Source organism: Orycteropus afer, unplaced genomic scaffold (genome assembly GCF_000298275.1).
Source record: "Orycteropus afer afer isolate SDZICR_OR568_19922 unplaced genomic scaffold, OryAfe1.0 scaffold00015, whole genome shotgun sequence".
Taxonomy (NCBI): Eukaryota; Metazoa; Chordata; class Mammalia; order Tubulidentata; family Orycteropodidae; genus Orycteropus; species Orycteropus afer.
In genome coordinates, this window is record NW_006921602.1 from 11,393,457 (window position 1) to 11,409,121 (window position 15,665).

At 47.4% G+C, this 15,665-nt stretch overlaps 1 protein-coding gene across 1 annotated transcript in view; it reads right to left on the minus strand.

The window, feature by feature from the left end:
* Positions 1–15,364, minus strand: part of ANKDD1A (ankyrin repeat and death domain containing 1A) — a 45,125-nt gene extending 29,761 nt beyond the window's left edge. The window contains exons 1-3 of the mRNA XM_042783275.1: positions 15,160–15,364; positions 5,148–5,251; positions 3,140–3,238 (exon numbers count right to left, since the gene is read on the minus strand). Of these exons, the coding sequence (XP_042639209.1) occupies positions 3,140–3,238; positions 5,148–5,251; positions 15,160–15,364 (408 nt within the window). The remainder of the gene's footprint in view (positions 1–3,139; positions 3,239–5,147; positions 5,252–15,159) is intronic.
* Positions 15,365–15,665: the final 301 nt, after the last annotated feature.

The following is a 15,665-nucleotide window of genomic DNA, read 5'->3' on the forward strand; positions in this document are numbered from 1 at the left end:
GTCTCCATAAGGAGCCTTTGTGAGAAGTGCCAGGAAACATGGCCCTAGTGGCTGGCACTAGAATTATTTTTAGAGAAGAAATGACTGTCTTTGTTCAGGTCAAAGCCTTGACAAGTGGTTGAGGCAAAAGGTGAACCCCAGTGGGAAGTGGCTGATCAGCAGGCACCTGAGCATCCAAAGTGAGTTTCACTGCTCTGTCTTAGAAAGAATTTGCCAGAATTTGGAGGTGGGTGTGGGGGAGTTACAAAAAAAAAAAAAAAAAGATAGCATTAAAGAGAAGAGGAGTAGTTGAGGCCAAGAGACTTCAAAGAACAAGACTGCCAAAAAGATGTTGTTGTTGTTGTTGTGTGCCATTGAGTCGGACCTGACTCATAGCGACCCCTCCTTGGGTTTCCGAGGCAGTATCACTACGGAAGTAGATTGCCCCATCTTCCTTCCGAGGAGTGGCTGGTGGGTTTGAACCACCAGCCTTCTGGTTAGCAGTCAAGTGCCTTAGCCACTATGCTACCAGAGCTCCCGCCAAAAAGATAGGACTATAAAATTTTCCGTTATTTTTGTGTGTAAAGTAAGTCCCTCCATCTCCTATTTTGAAAAGCCTATCGCACACCAAAGGCTATGGGTGGATTGGGTCTCTGTGGAAACTGGGGAGAGGGACTGAGATCCATATTTGGGGTGACACCAGGGTGGAGAAAAAGACAGCAAGAGTTGAGCAGAAGCTGAAAGTAAAAGTCAGAAGTGACCACAAGAATTTAAGGGCTTCCTCCTAAAATGTTAGGGAGGTTGTAGGATCTGTCACAGAACCTCAGCTGAGGACTGGAGCTGGTCTCAACTAGAGCTGAAGGGACCAGAAACCCGGCACTGGCTCAGGGCTCAGTGCCCGGGAGAGAATCAGTGACTGGGCTGACTGGCTGGCTGGCTGAGGAAAGGACTGAACAAGCACGCAGCAGAGTTCAGAGGGAGAAGCCCACAGGTGTTTGGGAATGAAAGGCATCAGGCCTCAGGGCTGAGGAATAAGAGTCATGGGAGCCAGAGAGAGCCTCCTCCAGTGGGAACCCCAAAAACACTTCGTAGTCCTTGACCAGATTTTATTCCTCTGCATCATTCTTTGTGGCCTATCACTAGAGACCTGCCCCAAACAGCAGAACTTCCCTTCTCTTCTGTGTCTCTGCGACCCTTACGTTATTAAAGTAAGCACACTCACCAGCTTTTTTATATTTCAAAGTGTATTTATTGCTATTAGCAAAAGAAACAGAGAAGATTTATTAAAAAAAAACAAACTCCCTCTTAATATTTTCCCTCCTGTCTTCTTCTCACACTCAGCCCCTGGAGGAGGAACAGAGCAGAGTGGTGATAATGGGGGTCTTCTTGGGCAAAAAGTAGATGCAAGAATCTGCAGTTTCAATTAGTCCAAGGAACTAGTAGACCATGTGATTCTCAGCCTATATGACCAGAAGCCCAGAAGAACTAGATGGTACCTGGCTACCACTGACAACCACTCAGAGTGCGATCGGTGCAGGAGACCCTGGATAGAGTGGGAGAACAATGTGGAACAAAATTCAAAATCATAAAAAAAAAAAAAAAAAAAGACCAGGTTTGCTGGTCTGATAGAGCCTGGTGAGACCCCTGAGACTATGGCCCCTAGTTACCTTCAGGTCTCCTATGGCTTCCAGCTAAACAATAGACAGGCATATAGGGTGTACATTTACATCCCTTGGAGCCATCAATCATGAGAGAACAGAAATGCAGTGTTTGCACAGGGAGATAGCTGAGCAAGGGGAGTGCGTAGGAGGGAAGGACACAGAGAAAGAAGTAACTATGGGGAGGAAGTGGGAAATTACATTGTGGGGAACTGTAGTCAATGTCAGGAAACAAAATGTGTATGAACTGCTATATGGAAAATGAATTTTTTCTGTAAACTTTCACCCAAATCACAATAAAAATTAGAAAGAAATAAAAAGCTTTGTGTGTAAAGAAGGAAGTCCTGGGGGGTAAAAAAAAAAAAAAAAAATCTGCAGTTTCACTGGGAAACTCAGACTAAGGATCCTAGCCATTTGCCATTCTCCTTCCCTAAGCAGGCTGGGGGAGGATGTGGGGAAGAGGCAGGGGTAGATGTTGCTGTCCCACCCCCACCCCGGCTTATAATCAAAGCCTCCTCGTGATGGGGTCTAAGAGCAGAAAGAAGCCTAGAGAAAAAAGATGTGTTTCCATGGACAGCTATATCTCTGCAGGAAGTCTATAATTTTTCAAAAGCTAAATTTAGACCCTTAAATGAATCCCTGTCAAATGTCACTGTTGGAGTCAGCCCTCTGTCTCATCTAGGGCTGCCCCTTACTGAGGGGATAATTTTGTAGACCCTCTATTCTTTAGCGTTCTTTCTCAGCAATGTGCTGCCAGCCATTTTGTTAAGCAAGATTGTTAGGCTTTACCCAAGTTCTGATTAAAGTGTTAGCCAGAGTAGATCAAAAACAAAAACCAAACTCACTGCCATCCAGTTGATTCTGACTTATAGTAACCCCGTTTGGGTTCCAAGGTGGTAAATCTTTATGAAAGTAGATTGCCCCGTCTTCCTTCAGTGGAGTGACTGGTGGGTTTGAACTGTCAGCCTTCTGGTTAGCAGTCAAATACCTTAGGCACTGTGCCTCCAGAGCTCCTTAACCAGGATAGAGTGCTCTGCATATCATGAGAGACCTTCTCCTGGTGACTTTATTGAGCAGGCCTTTCAATCCACCTGATTATCCTTCCTACAGCCCTTATCAGGAGCTCTGGTGGCGTAGCGCCAAAGGCACTTGACTGCTAACCAGAAGGCTGGCAGTTCAAACCCACCAGGCACTTGACTGCTAACCAGAAGGCTGGCAGTTGTTGTTGACATGGTATCACAAGGGACTGAAAAGAACTAAGAAGCTCCTGAAAATGGAGAGATCCTTATTCAGCAGTAAATCCAAGGGGAGATAGGATTAGTGCAATGTCACCAGCCCTGAAGACTCAGACTCTGTGCCTACTTGGGTGTCAGCATATCGTTAGCAACCTCAGCAAAGACAGACAGCTGGCTCAGAGACCCAGAGACCACTCAGACGTCCCTCTCCCACCCTGAGGCAGACAGACACATGCCCCAACAGGATGCCTCCTAAGGGGCTCGTACCGCATCCTCGTCGTCCACAGCAGCCTCGTGCTCCAGGAGCAGCCGCACAGCCTGCTCGTGCCCTGCACCTGTGGCCCAGTGCAGGGCCACCCTGCCCACCTGCCAGAAGGAAGAGAACACCTGTCAGGGCTGCCAGCTGTCTAGCCCACCTCCCACATCCTCCCCTGTTCCCCTGCTGGGACAGCTGGTCTGCAGGATGGAAATGCCTTCCCTGTCACTAATCTCAAGGTCTCAATGAATCACCAAGCCTGGCTTAGCATCTCACCCTGGGTGAGGCCTTGTAGGCCTCCCTGCCCCTGCAACCAGGGTTGACCCTTCCCCCTTTCACACATACCCACCTTGGCCATGACCCTCTGGGTTGTAGGAACTGCCTCCCCCATTCTGCAGTGAGTGTCTTTGGGACCAATTGTGTATGTTGGTCCCTCTATGCCCAGGTGTCCAGCAATAAGTCACTGAACTTGAAATGAATGCCTCTCAAGGACCCCTGCCCAACTTTCTAATCCAGGGCTGCCCCTCACTCCACTGTCAACAGACCCTCCACCACCACCCAGGTGATTATTTCCTGGGCAGGTGAGGGGCAGTGGTGAGGGGCAGTGGTGAGGGGCGGTGGTGAGGGGCTGTGGTGAGGGGCTGTGGTGAGGGGCTGATCTTTGCTTTCCTGCAAGTAAAGAACCTCTTCATGCTTCTTCTCCATTCAAGCCCCTGGGCCCTGCTGTCACATACAGTGCATCCCACCCACCACCACCAGGAAACAAACTAGCCACCTAGGATTAGTTTATAATCCTAGGATCTTAACAGACTCATAATGTAACGCAATGCACTGCCGTTGAGTCAGATCCAACTCATAGTGACCCCTCCTTGGGTTTCCGAGGCGGTATCACTACGGAAGTAGATTGCCCAACCTTCCTTCTGAGGAACGGCTGGTGGGTTTGAACCACCAGCCTTCTGGTTAGCAGTCAAATACCTTAGACACTATGCCACTAAATCCCCATGGGGCACCTAAGTGCCTGTGTTCTGTCCCCTCCATCCTCAGAGCAGGGCTGAAGGGTCCTGACTTCTGCCCACCTAATTTCCAGACCATTGTCAGGGTCTCTAGGAAGCTCTGGTGGCGTAGTGGGTAAAGCATTCAGCTCCTATCCAACAGGTCAGCATTGCGAACTCACCAGCCACTCCATGGGAGAAAGATGAGGCAATCTGCTTCGGTGAAGATTTACATCCTTGGAAACACTGTGGGGCAGTTCTATGCTGTCCTACAGGGTTACTGTGAGTCAGAATCAAAACTCAATGGCAGTGGGTTTGGTTTTGGTTTTGGTTATGGTTTTTGGCTCTTGGTACAAGGCCTTGGGGGAAGACAACCTCAGGGGAACCATGCATCCACTTCCCTCTGTGGTTTTCAGCTTATGAGGGAACAATGAAAGGAAACATTAATTTGTTGTGTGGTCTCAGGTAAGTCATGTACCCTCTCTGTTGACCAGTTGTTCCTTTCCTTCTCAGGACTGCTTATCTGCCTGTCTCCAACTCCTTACCTTTGACCTCTGCTCCTTTGGTGTGTCTTTCAGGGGTTAAGAGCCTGGCTTGGAATCGCTGGTTGCTGAGTGATGAAAATGGTTTTTATTCATCTGGTAACCTAAAGGTTGGCAGTTCAAACCACCCAGAGATGCCACAGAAGAAAGGGCTGGCAACTGCTTTCAAAAAGATTATAGCCAAGAAAACTCTACAGAGTTCAGTTCTACTCTGTGACACATGGGGTTTCCATGACTTGGAACTGACTCAACAGCAATGAATTTGGGTTTTGTTTTTGGTTGACTTGGAATCTTGACCCTGGCACTTAGGTGAAGCCCCAGACTGCTCAAAGCCAGGTTGGTGGTTTTGAATCCACCCAGAGGCACACTCAAGGCAAGATAAATGTGCCTGCCTCTGGCTCCATGGGCTGTTCCACCTGTGTGGTGACATCACCATGGCCCTGAGTGCTGGATAGTGCTGCAATTTCTAGAAGCCCATTACGCACATGGTTTCTGGCCCTGACGTTCACTCTCCTCCCAATCAGCTCCTTCATCCTCCCGATGTTGTTGCGGCGGGCGGCTTCATGGAGCTGTCTCTCCAGAGGAAGCACTACGGGAAGAAAAAAGGGTGAGCAACAGAGAAGGGAGTTCTCCAAAGTGCATAACGAAAGGGCTGCAGAGAGGAGAGATGGACAGCCCCTCCCTGCCCTTGAACATTTCCCAAGGAGGGTCTTTCAGCCAAAAATGGGGTTGGAGGGATGGCTCTCCTCCTACTCAAGGTCAAGGACCACCCAGACAGGCTGCTTTTCCTTACTAACTGTTTGCATGTCCACATGACCAGTACTCGGCCAAGCTCTGAAAATGGGAGCGCAGCAGCCTAGGTGTGTGCCCTTTGCTCCTTGAAAGTGCCCATCGTCCAGTGTTCTCTTGTCCTCTTCTCAAGAGCTGCTCTCTAGGAAAGGAATGGAATTCATCCCCCCCCACACACACACACACACCTTCCCAGGAGTCAATAATGAGTCCCTGGGTGGTGCAGTTAAGCACTTGATTCCTAACAGAAAGGCTGGTGGTTTCAACCCACCCAGAGGCACCTTGGAAGAAAGGTCTGGTGATCTCCTTCATAAAGAATATAGCCTTGAGAGAACTTCCAGTAAGATGGAGGAATAGGCAGACAAGCGACACAGACCCTCTTCAACAAAGAAAAGAGAAACCAATTGACAGAGATACAGAAGATAATCCTGGAGCCCTGAGCTTTGAAAGGAAGTATACAGAAGTGGATTAGGCACCAACTAGTGGAAAAACCTGAATGAAAACAGTGAGTACAGAGACAGTTGGAAGAGCGGACTGTCAGCTACTCTGATGGGACCAATAGCCTGAATATTTCCAAGTGGTGTTGGGACCTGAGAATTGACCTAAAGATCAGCCCTGGTCACCAAGTGTTCCAGGGACAACTGTGCTAGTGGCTTATGACTAAGAAGGGAAACAGCAAGGAGAGAGACAACCTGAGCTGTGGCTTTTGGCTGTCTGGAGGGCGCAGCCATTTTGATTGTTTACAAGTGGTGGCCATTTTGGATATTTAAAGTGACCGAGGGTGCAGCCATTTTGAATCTTTACAAGCGGTGGCCATTTTGGATTTTAAAGTGACAGCATTCTCATCCAGATTCCAGAGACCTAAGAAGAGGCTCCATTTGCCAAAGATGGCAGGGACAAACAGGAGGCTGACAACAGGAAAGGAGACAGGTGGTGAGTGTACAAGTACTGCCAACTAGCAAATAGAGGAACACAGCACAGTACCGTGCTTACATAGATAACATACAAAGAAAATGAAATCATGGGCAAGTCACCCCAACATACAGTCACCAATTAACTATAAACACAAGAACATCACAATGCCTTGGAGACAACAGAGTATCACAGTTCACACAAAGAAGCAAGATAAAGCAGGAGAAACAACAGAGCAGGATACAGACCCAAAACACATCCTTGAGGAAGACGCAGCACTGAACTCCCTGATAAGGAATTCAAAAGAATTATATTAAGGTACCTTCAACGAATTGAGAGACAGATCAAGGAAAACACTGAGAAAATTCAGGAAAACACAGAGAAAAACCTAGAACAATTTCAAAAGATAATACAAGAACAAAGTGACAAAATAAATGAAAATTTAGAAATGATACAAAATCTACACACAGAAATATAGAAGATTAATACTAAATTTTCAGAAATAAGTAAGACATTGAATGGGCAAAGGAGCAGAACTGAATCAATGGAAGACAGAATTAGTGAGATTCAAGGAAAATACCTGAACACTTCTTTGGAAAGGGATAAATCAGAAAAATATCAAAACAAAATGAAGAAAGCCTAAGGTACATATGGGACACATCAAAAGGAATAACCTATGTGCAATTGGACTTGCAGAACAGGAAGAAACATAAAACTACAGAAAAACCACAGAAAAAACTGTCGAAGACTTGTTGGAAGAGAATTTTCCTGGTATGATGAAAGATGAGAATATACCCATGCAAGAGGTCCAACAAATCCTAAACAGGATAGACCCCAAAAGAAAATCACCAAGACATATCATCATCAAACTTACCAAAACCAAAGACAAAGAATCCTGACAGCAGCACAGGAAAAACAAAAAGTCACCTGCAAGGGGCAACCAATGAGAAGACTAAGCTCGGATTTCTCGGCAGAAACCATGCAGATGAAAAAACAATGGTATGGTGTATATAAAACCCTGAAGGAGAAAAATTTCCAACCAAGAATTATACACCCTGCAAAATTGTACCTCAAATGTGATGGTGAAATTAGGAGATTTCCAGATAAGCAGAAACTAAGGGAATTTGTTAAAACCACACCAACCTTACAAGAGATGCTTAAGGGAGTCCTGTGGACAGAGAACCAACAACAGCAAACAACAACTGACTATTAACATATATGATGACATAACTCTGAAACCAACCCAATAATAGAAGTATCCAAAGTAAATAAGCCTACAAAATTGTAAACAGGGAACCAGAGACATCAACTGACAAATGAAGACAACTACAAACCAAAAAGAGGGAAAAAACTGTGTCGTTACAGAACTTCTAAATGGTAGGGAAGTCAAGACAACTACAAGATAAAATGGACTGTTCTAAACTTGGGAAGAAAACTGTAAATCACAAGGTTACCTCAAAGAAAAATGATAAACCTTCACATCAAAATAAAAAAAGAGGACCAGCATAAATATTTAGCAAATACTAAAACAACAGCAACAAAGGAAGTGATAATATGATTCATAAACAAAAGGAACTCAGCACAGAAAATTATACGGAACAAAGAAATCAACACTATGAAAAAGCACATAACAAAATGACAGCAACAAATTCATATTTGTCAATAATTACCTATCTGGCAAGGGACTTATCTCTAAGATTTATAGAAAACTCCAATGCCTCAACAGCAAAGGAATTAACAATCCGATTGAAAAATGGGCAGAAGACATGAATAGACACTTCACCAAGGAGGATATTCAGGTTGCCAGCAAATACATGAAGAGATGCTCACGATCATTGGCCATCAGAGAGATGCAAATCAAAACAGCAATGAGATACCATCTCACCCCAGCATTGATGGCAAGGTTCAACGAGACAGAAAATAACAAATGCTGGCAGGGGTGTGGAGAGATTGGGACTCTCATACACTGCTGGTGGGACTGTGAAGTGATATCTCTGTGGAAGGCAATATGGCGATTCCTTAGAAAGCTGAAATTGGACCATTTGACCCAGCAATCCCATTACTAGATATATATCCTAGAGAGGTAAGAGCCAGGACAGGAACAGACATATGCACACCCATGTTCACTGGAGCAGTATTTACAACACCAAAAAGATGGCAACAGCCTATGTGCCCATCAACAGAAGAACGGATGACCGAACTATGATACATGCACATGATGGAATGCTATGTAACACTAAAGAATAACGTAGAGTCTGCAAAACACCTCATAACATGGATGAACTTGGAGGACATTATGCTGAGTGAAATAAGTCAATCACAGAAGGACAAATATAGTTTTAGCTCATTGTTGTGGAGGGTCAAGGAAAGGTTGATCTATGGAGGGAAACTTTCTTTGTTGGTTGCCAGGGATGGGAGGGGAGGGGAGGGAACACTGAAAAAAAAAAAAAGTTTTGTGTATTTCACCGTACATAAACTATATTTCAATAAAATGCATCAAAAAAAAAAAAAAAGAATATAGCCTTGAAAAACCTATGAAGTTCTACTCTGCACATATGGAGCCACCATGAGTCAGAATCGAACCAACAGCAACTGTTTTGATTTTTTACTTTGGAGTCAATCACTACCTTCTCCCGAGCACTTGCCCAATGTGGAAGGGCACCAGGATTTATTGAGCCACCGACTTACTGTGTGTCAGCCCCAAGGAAGGACAGAGAAGGCATGCTCACCCCATTTCTATGCCTTTGCACTAGTCATTCCTCCACCTCATCGTCTCTCCACACCTCCAAATCCTTGCCAGTTCTCACCTCCCCCATAGGGCTCACCCTGTTTTGCCTTTCCTGTGGTGTCTGCACCCCTCATCACTGCACCTTTATCACATAGTCTCAGAGATGAAACCTCACAGCTTCCTGTGCTAACTGTCTACTGCAGGCAGTAATGGGCTCTGGGGTCACTGTAGTTGTCAGAATAATGTCCCCTAAAAATTCATGTCTATTCAGAACCTGTGCATGTCATCTTGTTTGGAAATAGAGTCTTTGCAGATGTAGTTAAGATGAAGTCAGGCTAGAATAGAGTGGACGCTAAAACCAATGGCTCGTGTCCTTGTAAGAAGAGCAGAGGACACACAGAGACATTCATACAAGAAGGCCCTGTGAAGACGGAGACAGAGGTTGAAGTTATGCTGCTCACAAGCCAAGGAACACCTGGAGCCACCAGGAGCTGGATGAGGCATGAAGAACTTTTCCCTAGAGCCACTGGAAGGGGAGGGGCCCTGATGACATCTTGATTTAGGACTTCCGGCCGGAACTGTGAAAGAATACATTTCTGTAGTTTTAAGTCATCAGTTTCTGGTGCGTTGTTATGGCAGCCACAGGAAACCAATGCAGTCACATAGTGGATTAATGGCTGAGCCAGGAGGAAGCAGGCTGGTGACCTGATGCAGGACTCATCCCACTGGACCCCCGTGCTACCATCATCCTGACTGCTTTTGGCTTGTAAAGATGTTGGTCTCCTTGCTTAGACCACAAGTTCTTTGGGGGCCCTAGCCAATGCCTGACCCCTCCCAACACACCCACAGTTCACAATAGGCCCAAAATCCGGGCATGGGGAAGAATCCACAAAACTCTGCCTCCATGAGTGACACTAATAATCTTCACCACTAATGGATGCCTGGGAGCTCTGGTGATGTAGTGTCTAAGGCATTTGACTGCTAACCAGAAGATTAGCACTCTTCGGAGAGAAGATTGGGCAATCTATTTCTGTAAAGAGATACCACCTTGGAAATCCAAGGAGGGGTCGCTATGAGTCTAATCAACTTGTCGGCAGTGAGTCTGTGTTTTTGTTTTTGTTTTTTAATGGATGCCTGTCCCTACCCCAGAAGGGCTCAGCTACACCACCACAGGGGATAAATATTTGCTGGCCCTTTGCACAGCCATTTCAGGGCAGGGAATCTTACCATTTAATTGCTGCCAAGCCCACATCCTCCATATTTGATCCAGTTTGAATGCCTGGACCCAGCCCCTCTGTGTATCTGGAGACAAGTGGCCAGTATCTTATCAGGGAAGGTGAGGGCTCAGGTGATAGGCAGGCTTGCCACGCAGTCTGCTTTTCCAGATAAATTCCATATGGCCTTCCAGATGTGGGAGAAGGTCTCTGCCCTTTCTAGGGCCTCATGGACACAACCAGTGGACCTTAGAGCTGCTTCCCCAGGATAATCACACAACACTGGGTTCAATCAACTCGGGCTGAGCATTCAGGCTTGTTTCAGGCCTTAATTTCCTCATCTGTAAAATGGGGATGTGAGCGCTCCTGCAGGGTTATTGTAAGGATTAGAAATAAGACATGAAACGCCCCTAGCACGGTGTCTGGCACACAGTGCCCACATCACCATCATCATCACTATTATTCCTCCAAGGCAAAAGGTCAGAGATAAATTCTAGTAGCCAAAGAGCTGCACGTGATGGGGCCATCTGAGACAGTGAAGCCCCATGTAAGGAAAGCACCTCCCTCTCTCCCTCCCTATACTATTTTTCTCTAAGGCACCCATCAGCTCTGTCACATGCAACATTTATTTATTTATTAGGTTTAGGTTTACTGCTTTTCCCATTATAATATAAGCTCGGCAAGGAGAGGGATTTTTGTCTGATTTGTTCACTGCTCTATCCCTTCAACTCAATCTCTGGCATGTGTTTTGGGAAATGAATTTGTGATACCTGACTCATTAAATCTCTTCAGGAGCCTATGAACTATAAGATGCTGCCCCAATTAAGATTCACTAGCGTTGCTAAATCAAACCACAAGCTCAGGTAAATGGCAAGAAAGAGGGTCTGTGGGGGAGGTAGCTCACTGCCAACACTTCAGGGACAAGTGTTCCAGAGAAACGCCCTCTTCCAAGTGTAGTCCCCGTTGATAGCTCCACCATGCCCACCTTGAAAAGGGTCTGCCTTCCCTGTAGGAGAGAGGAGGGGGCCCTTCCTCATGATGTAAAGCACCTCCAACAAGCACTGTGTCTGAACTTTTCTTTCCTTAACCTCTTGTCTGAACATCACCACTGCCCAGGTTTGCGAAAACAGCTGGCACTACATGTGTGAGCTTAGAGAGGCTGGGGTCTAGTGCCCGCTCTGTCTCTTTCCGATAACAGAATCCTGAACTAATCACATCCCCCTTGTGGGGGTGAGGGGTCTCAGTTTCTTCAGCTGTAAAATTGGGGCGGGTGAAGAAAGGGATTTGTATAGGTCTTCAGCTCACTTACTTTGGACATGTCATTAGGAAAGACCAATCATTAGAAAAGGACATCATGTTTGGTAAAAAATAAAAAAGGGGGGGGGTGGTCAGCAACACGAGGGAAACCCTCAATGAGATGGATTGACATAGTAGCCAAAACAATGGATCCAAACATATCAACGACCATGAAGGTAGTGCATGGCCAGGCAACATTTCATTCTACTATACACAAGGTAGGCATGAGTCAGAGCCGACCCAATGCCAACTAACAAGAACGACATAGGTTCCATCCACCTCTGCACCCTCTGTCTTAGCAGAAGCCTAGGGCAATGGCTTGGATTGTGCTGGCAAACAACCAAGAGTCAGAATGAGATGCAAAGAGATGGTGCCCAGAGTCAGGCTAGAAAAGGTTGAAGAAAAATGAAATCAAATCCCAACTCGTCTCTTCCCTGTACTCTCACCCCATGGCCCCTCTTTTCAGCCACATGGTATACACACGGTGTTCTCTGGACTCTGAGCCTCTGCCCCTGCTGGGTCCTCTGCCCAGAACTCTTTCCCACACACCCCAATGTTCCACTGCTGCACATTCTTTCAAGACCCCATTCAAAGCATCCTCTGTCCCAGGAAGAAATAGTTATCACCTTGATTGAGCTCCCCGCCCCACCACCATCCCGCAGCTGAGTAAATACAGTGTTGCCTCAGCATTTTGCACACTGTAAGTAGCTGGACAGTGAATAAGGAAGGCTGAAGAAGAACTGATGCCTTTGAGTTGTAGTATTGGTGAAGAATACTGGAAATACCACAGATGCCAGAAAAAAAGGAGCAAATCTGTCCTGGAAGAAGTACAGCTACAATGATCCTTAGAAGCGAGAATGGCCAAACTTCGCCTTACCTACTTTGGTCACATTGTCTGAAGGGACCTTGGAAAAGGATATCATGCTTGGTAAAGTGGAGGGTCAGAAAAAAAGGGGAAGACCCTCAGTGAGATGGACTGACACAGAGGCTGCAACAACGGGCTCAAGCACAGCGAGGATCGTGAGGATGGCGCAGGACGGGGCAGTGTTTCGTTCTGTTGTGCACAGAGTTGCTTTGAGTCAGAATCATAGGAATAGACTTGATGACCCCTAACAGCAGGTCTCAGAAGTACCCCGTGAGCTGCACTAAGGGACAAACCCCTGTGCTCAATTTCCAAGTGTGGTAGTTATGTTTGTGTGTCAACTTGGTTGGGCCTGGCTGAGTGGCTGGGCAGCTGGTGGTAGTTATTTCCCATGATGAGAATGGCAATCAACTCCATGGTGGGAGCTACCACACGCAGCTGAGTAGCTGCCTTTGCGTTGTGGTCTGCTTCCTGTATATAAGGAGAAGGCTTGGGGATAGTCTCTAGCTTATGGCACGCTTAGACCCTGCATGTAGCTGTGTGTTATTCAGCAGCCTGCCATGCGCTGCCAACCTTGGGACTTACAATGGACTTGAGTTAATGGCCTGCGATGTGGTTTGGTAACATCAGGACTGTGCCTTTTGACTTGTCAACCTTGGGCTTCTCAGTCTCAGCAGCCAGAAGCTGTCTGAGGGAAGAAACACCTCTAGCTCCAGTGGGCTGGGAACAGGAGGCAGAGCTGTACCCCAAGATTAGGGGCTTTCACCCAGCCCCTAGAGCCTGGCACTTTGAACTTGGACTTAAAGCCTCCAAATTGTAAGAATAAACTCCTGTTTGTTAAGGCCATCCCATTTATGGTATATATTCCTGTCAGAGCAGCACTAGGTAACCAGAACACCAGGGCTCAGCCAGAGCTGTGGGATTGAGGACTGGCAATAAAGACCTGGCACAATCCTCTCCCCTCTCACAGTCAAACTGCTCCCCCAACCCCATAGACCAGCTGATGCTCTCACCAGATGCTGCTGCCTGGCTTAAAGAGCCTGGCACTGGGCATACTTCTTGAGTAAGGCCCTGAGGTCTGCTCATCCAACCTGCAGCACACCACAGCTCCTCTTCTCTGGGTCTCAGTTCCTCCATCTGATACCATCTCCACTCTCCATCCAGCCCTGACATTCCAAGAGAGCTAGGCCTTCACATTTCTACCAATTAATGGCTGTGTGACTTTGGACAACTTACTTAACCACCCTGTGCCCCAGCTTTCTCATCTGTAGAGTGGGATAACAATAGGTCATACTAGGGCCACTATAAAGATCAAATAATGTGCCTGTCCTGGCAGGGCTCAGTACACATAGTAGGTAATCAATAAAAGATAGTTATTACCATTATTCAGGAGCTCTGGGGCCTAAGTCATTTGACTGCTAACCAGAAGGCTGGTGGTTCAAACCCACCACCCACTCCTCAGAAGGAAGGTTGGGCACCTTGGAAACCCAAGGAGGGTTTTTTATTATTATTATTACCATTATTGTTGTTGTTATGTGCCATCGAGTCGGACATGACTCATGGTGACCCCTCCTTGGGTTTCCGAGGCAGTGTCACTATGGAAGTAGATTGCCCCGTCTTCCTTCCAAGGAGTGGCTGGTGGGTGTGAACTGCCAGCTTTCTGGTTAGCAGTCAAGTGCCTTTAGGCATTATGCTACCATTGCCTTAATAATGGTGTCACAGCGGTAAAGCACTTGGCTGCTAAATGAAAGGTTGAGGTTCAAACCCACCAGCTGCCCCATGGGAGAACAATATGGCAGTCTGCTTCTGTAAAGATTTACAGCCTTGGAAACCCTATACCGCAGTTCTACACTGTCCTATAGGGTCACTATGAGCCAGAATCCAACCGTTGCAGTGGGTCGGGTTGGGTGATGCAGTGGTTAAAGGCCTGGCTGCTAATCATAAGGCTGGCAGTTCAAATCCACTCAGCAGCTCCATGGGAGAAAGATTTGGCAACCGGCTAGGAAGATTATAGCCTAGAAAACTCTGTGGGTCACTTCTGTCACATGGAGTCACTATGAGTTGTAATCGATTCCACTGCAACAGGTTTGATTTTTTCTTTTCAATTACCATTATTAAAGAGCCCTATAACACAATAGTTAAGCTTAGGCTGCTAACGTGCTGCTAACGAAAGGTTGGCGGTTCCAACCCACCGGCCACTCTGCGGGAGAAAAGGTCTGGCGGTCTGCTCCGGTAAAGATTATAGCCTAGGAAACGCTATGGGGCAGTTTTACTCGGTCCTATAGGGTCGCTTGGGAGCTCTGATAGCATAGTGGCTAAAGCACTTGACTGCTAACCAGAAGGCTGGCGGTTCAAACCCACCAGCCACTCCTCGGAAGGAAGGTTGGGCAATCCTACTTCCGTAGTGATACTGCCTCGGAAACCCAAGGAGGGGTCGCTATGAGTCGGGGCCAACTCGAGGGCATATAACAACAACAACAACATAGGGTCGCTATGAGGCGAAATGCACTTGAGAGCACAAAACAATTACCATTAATATTTCTAGCTAATGTCTCTTCAGCACAGCTTCTCTCTCGCTTGCCAGGCGAGTGGCCTTCCCGAGCCCTAGACGAGCGTCCATGTCCTCCGCGCGCTCCGCTCGACGCCAAAAAAAAGCCCAAGACGGAGGTGGCCCTGCGAAGCGCGCGAACTGCCACCTTGGTCGGGCCCGCGGAGAGAGGTCCACTCCACCGCCCTCACACGCGCCCGAGCACTCAGCGGCATAGATGCCTCGGCCTCAGGGCTCGGGGTCCGCTCCGGGCGCGCACAACAGGCTGTACCCGCCTCTGCCCGCACCCGCTCCTCCTCCCGCCGTGCCGCGGACTCACAGCCGTCAGTCTCCCACGCCAGCTCCTCCTCCATCCCTCCACGCTGCTGCCCCCGCGCGGAATGCGCGTCCGCCGAGGCGGGGGTCAGGGTGAGGCCCCTGGGAGCGTCGGGCGTGGGTGGGCTCCTAGAGACCCCTCGCCCTAGCCTCGGCGAAGTGCTTCGCTCCAGATTCTAGGCCAGCTGCCGCGGCCTTCTGGCCTTCCTTCCCTGCCCCCCAGCCAGACTGCAGATCCCTCCTCCGGCTCCCCCAACCTGCCCATAGCTCAGCGTCTTACAATACCAATAAAAATATTAAAAATACATGCATGCAAAACACAGATTAACAAAGACATAT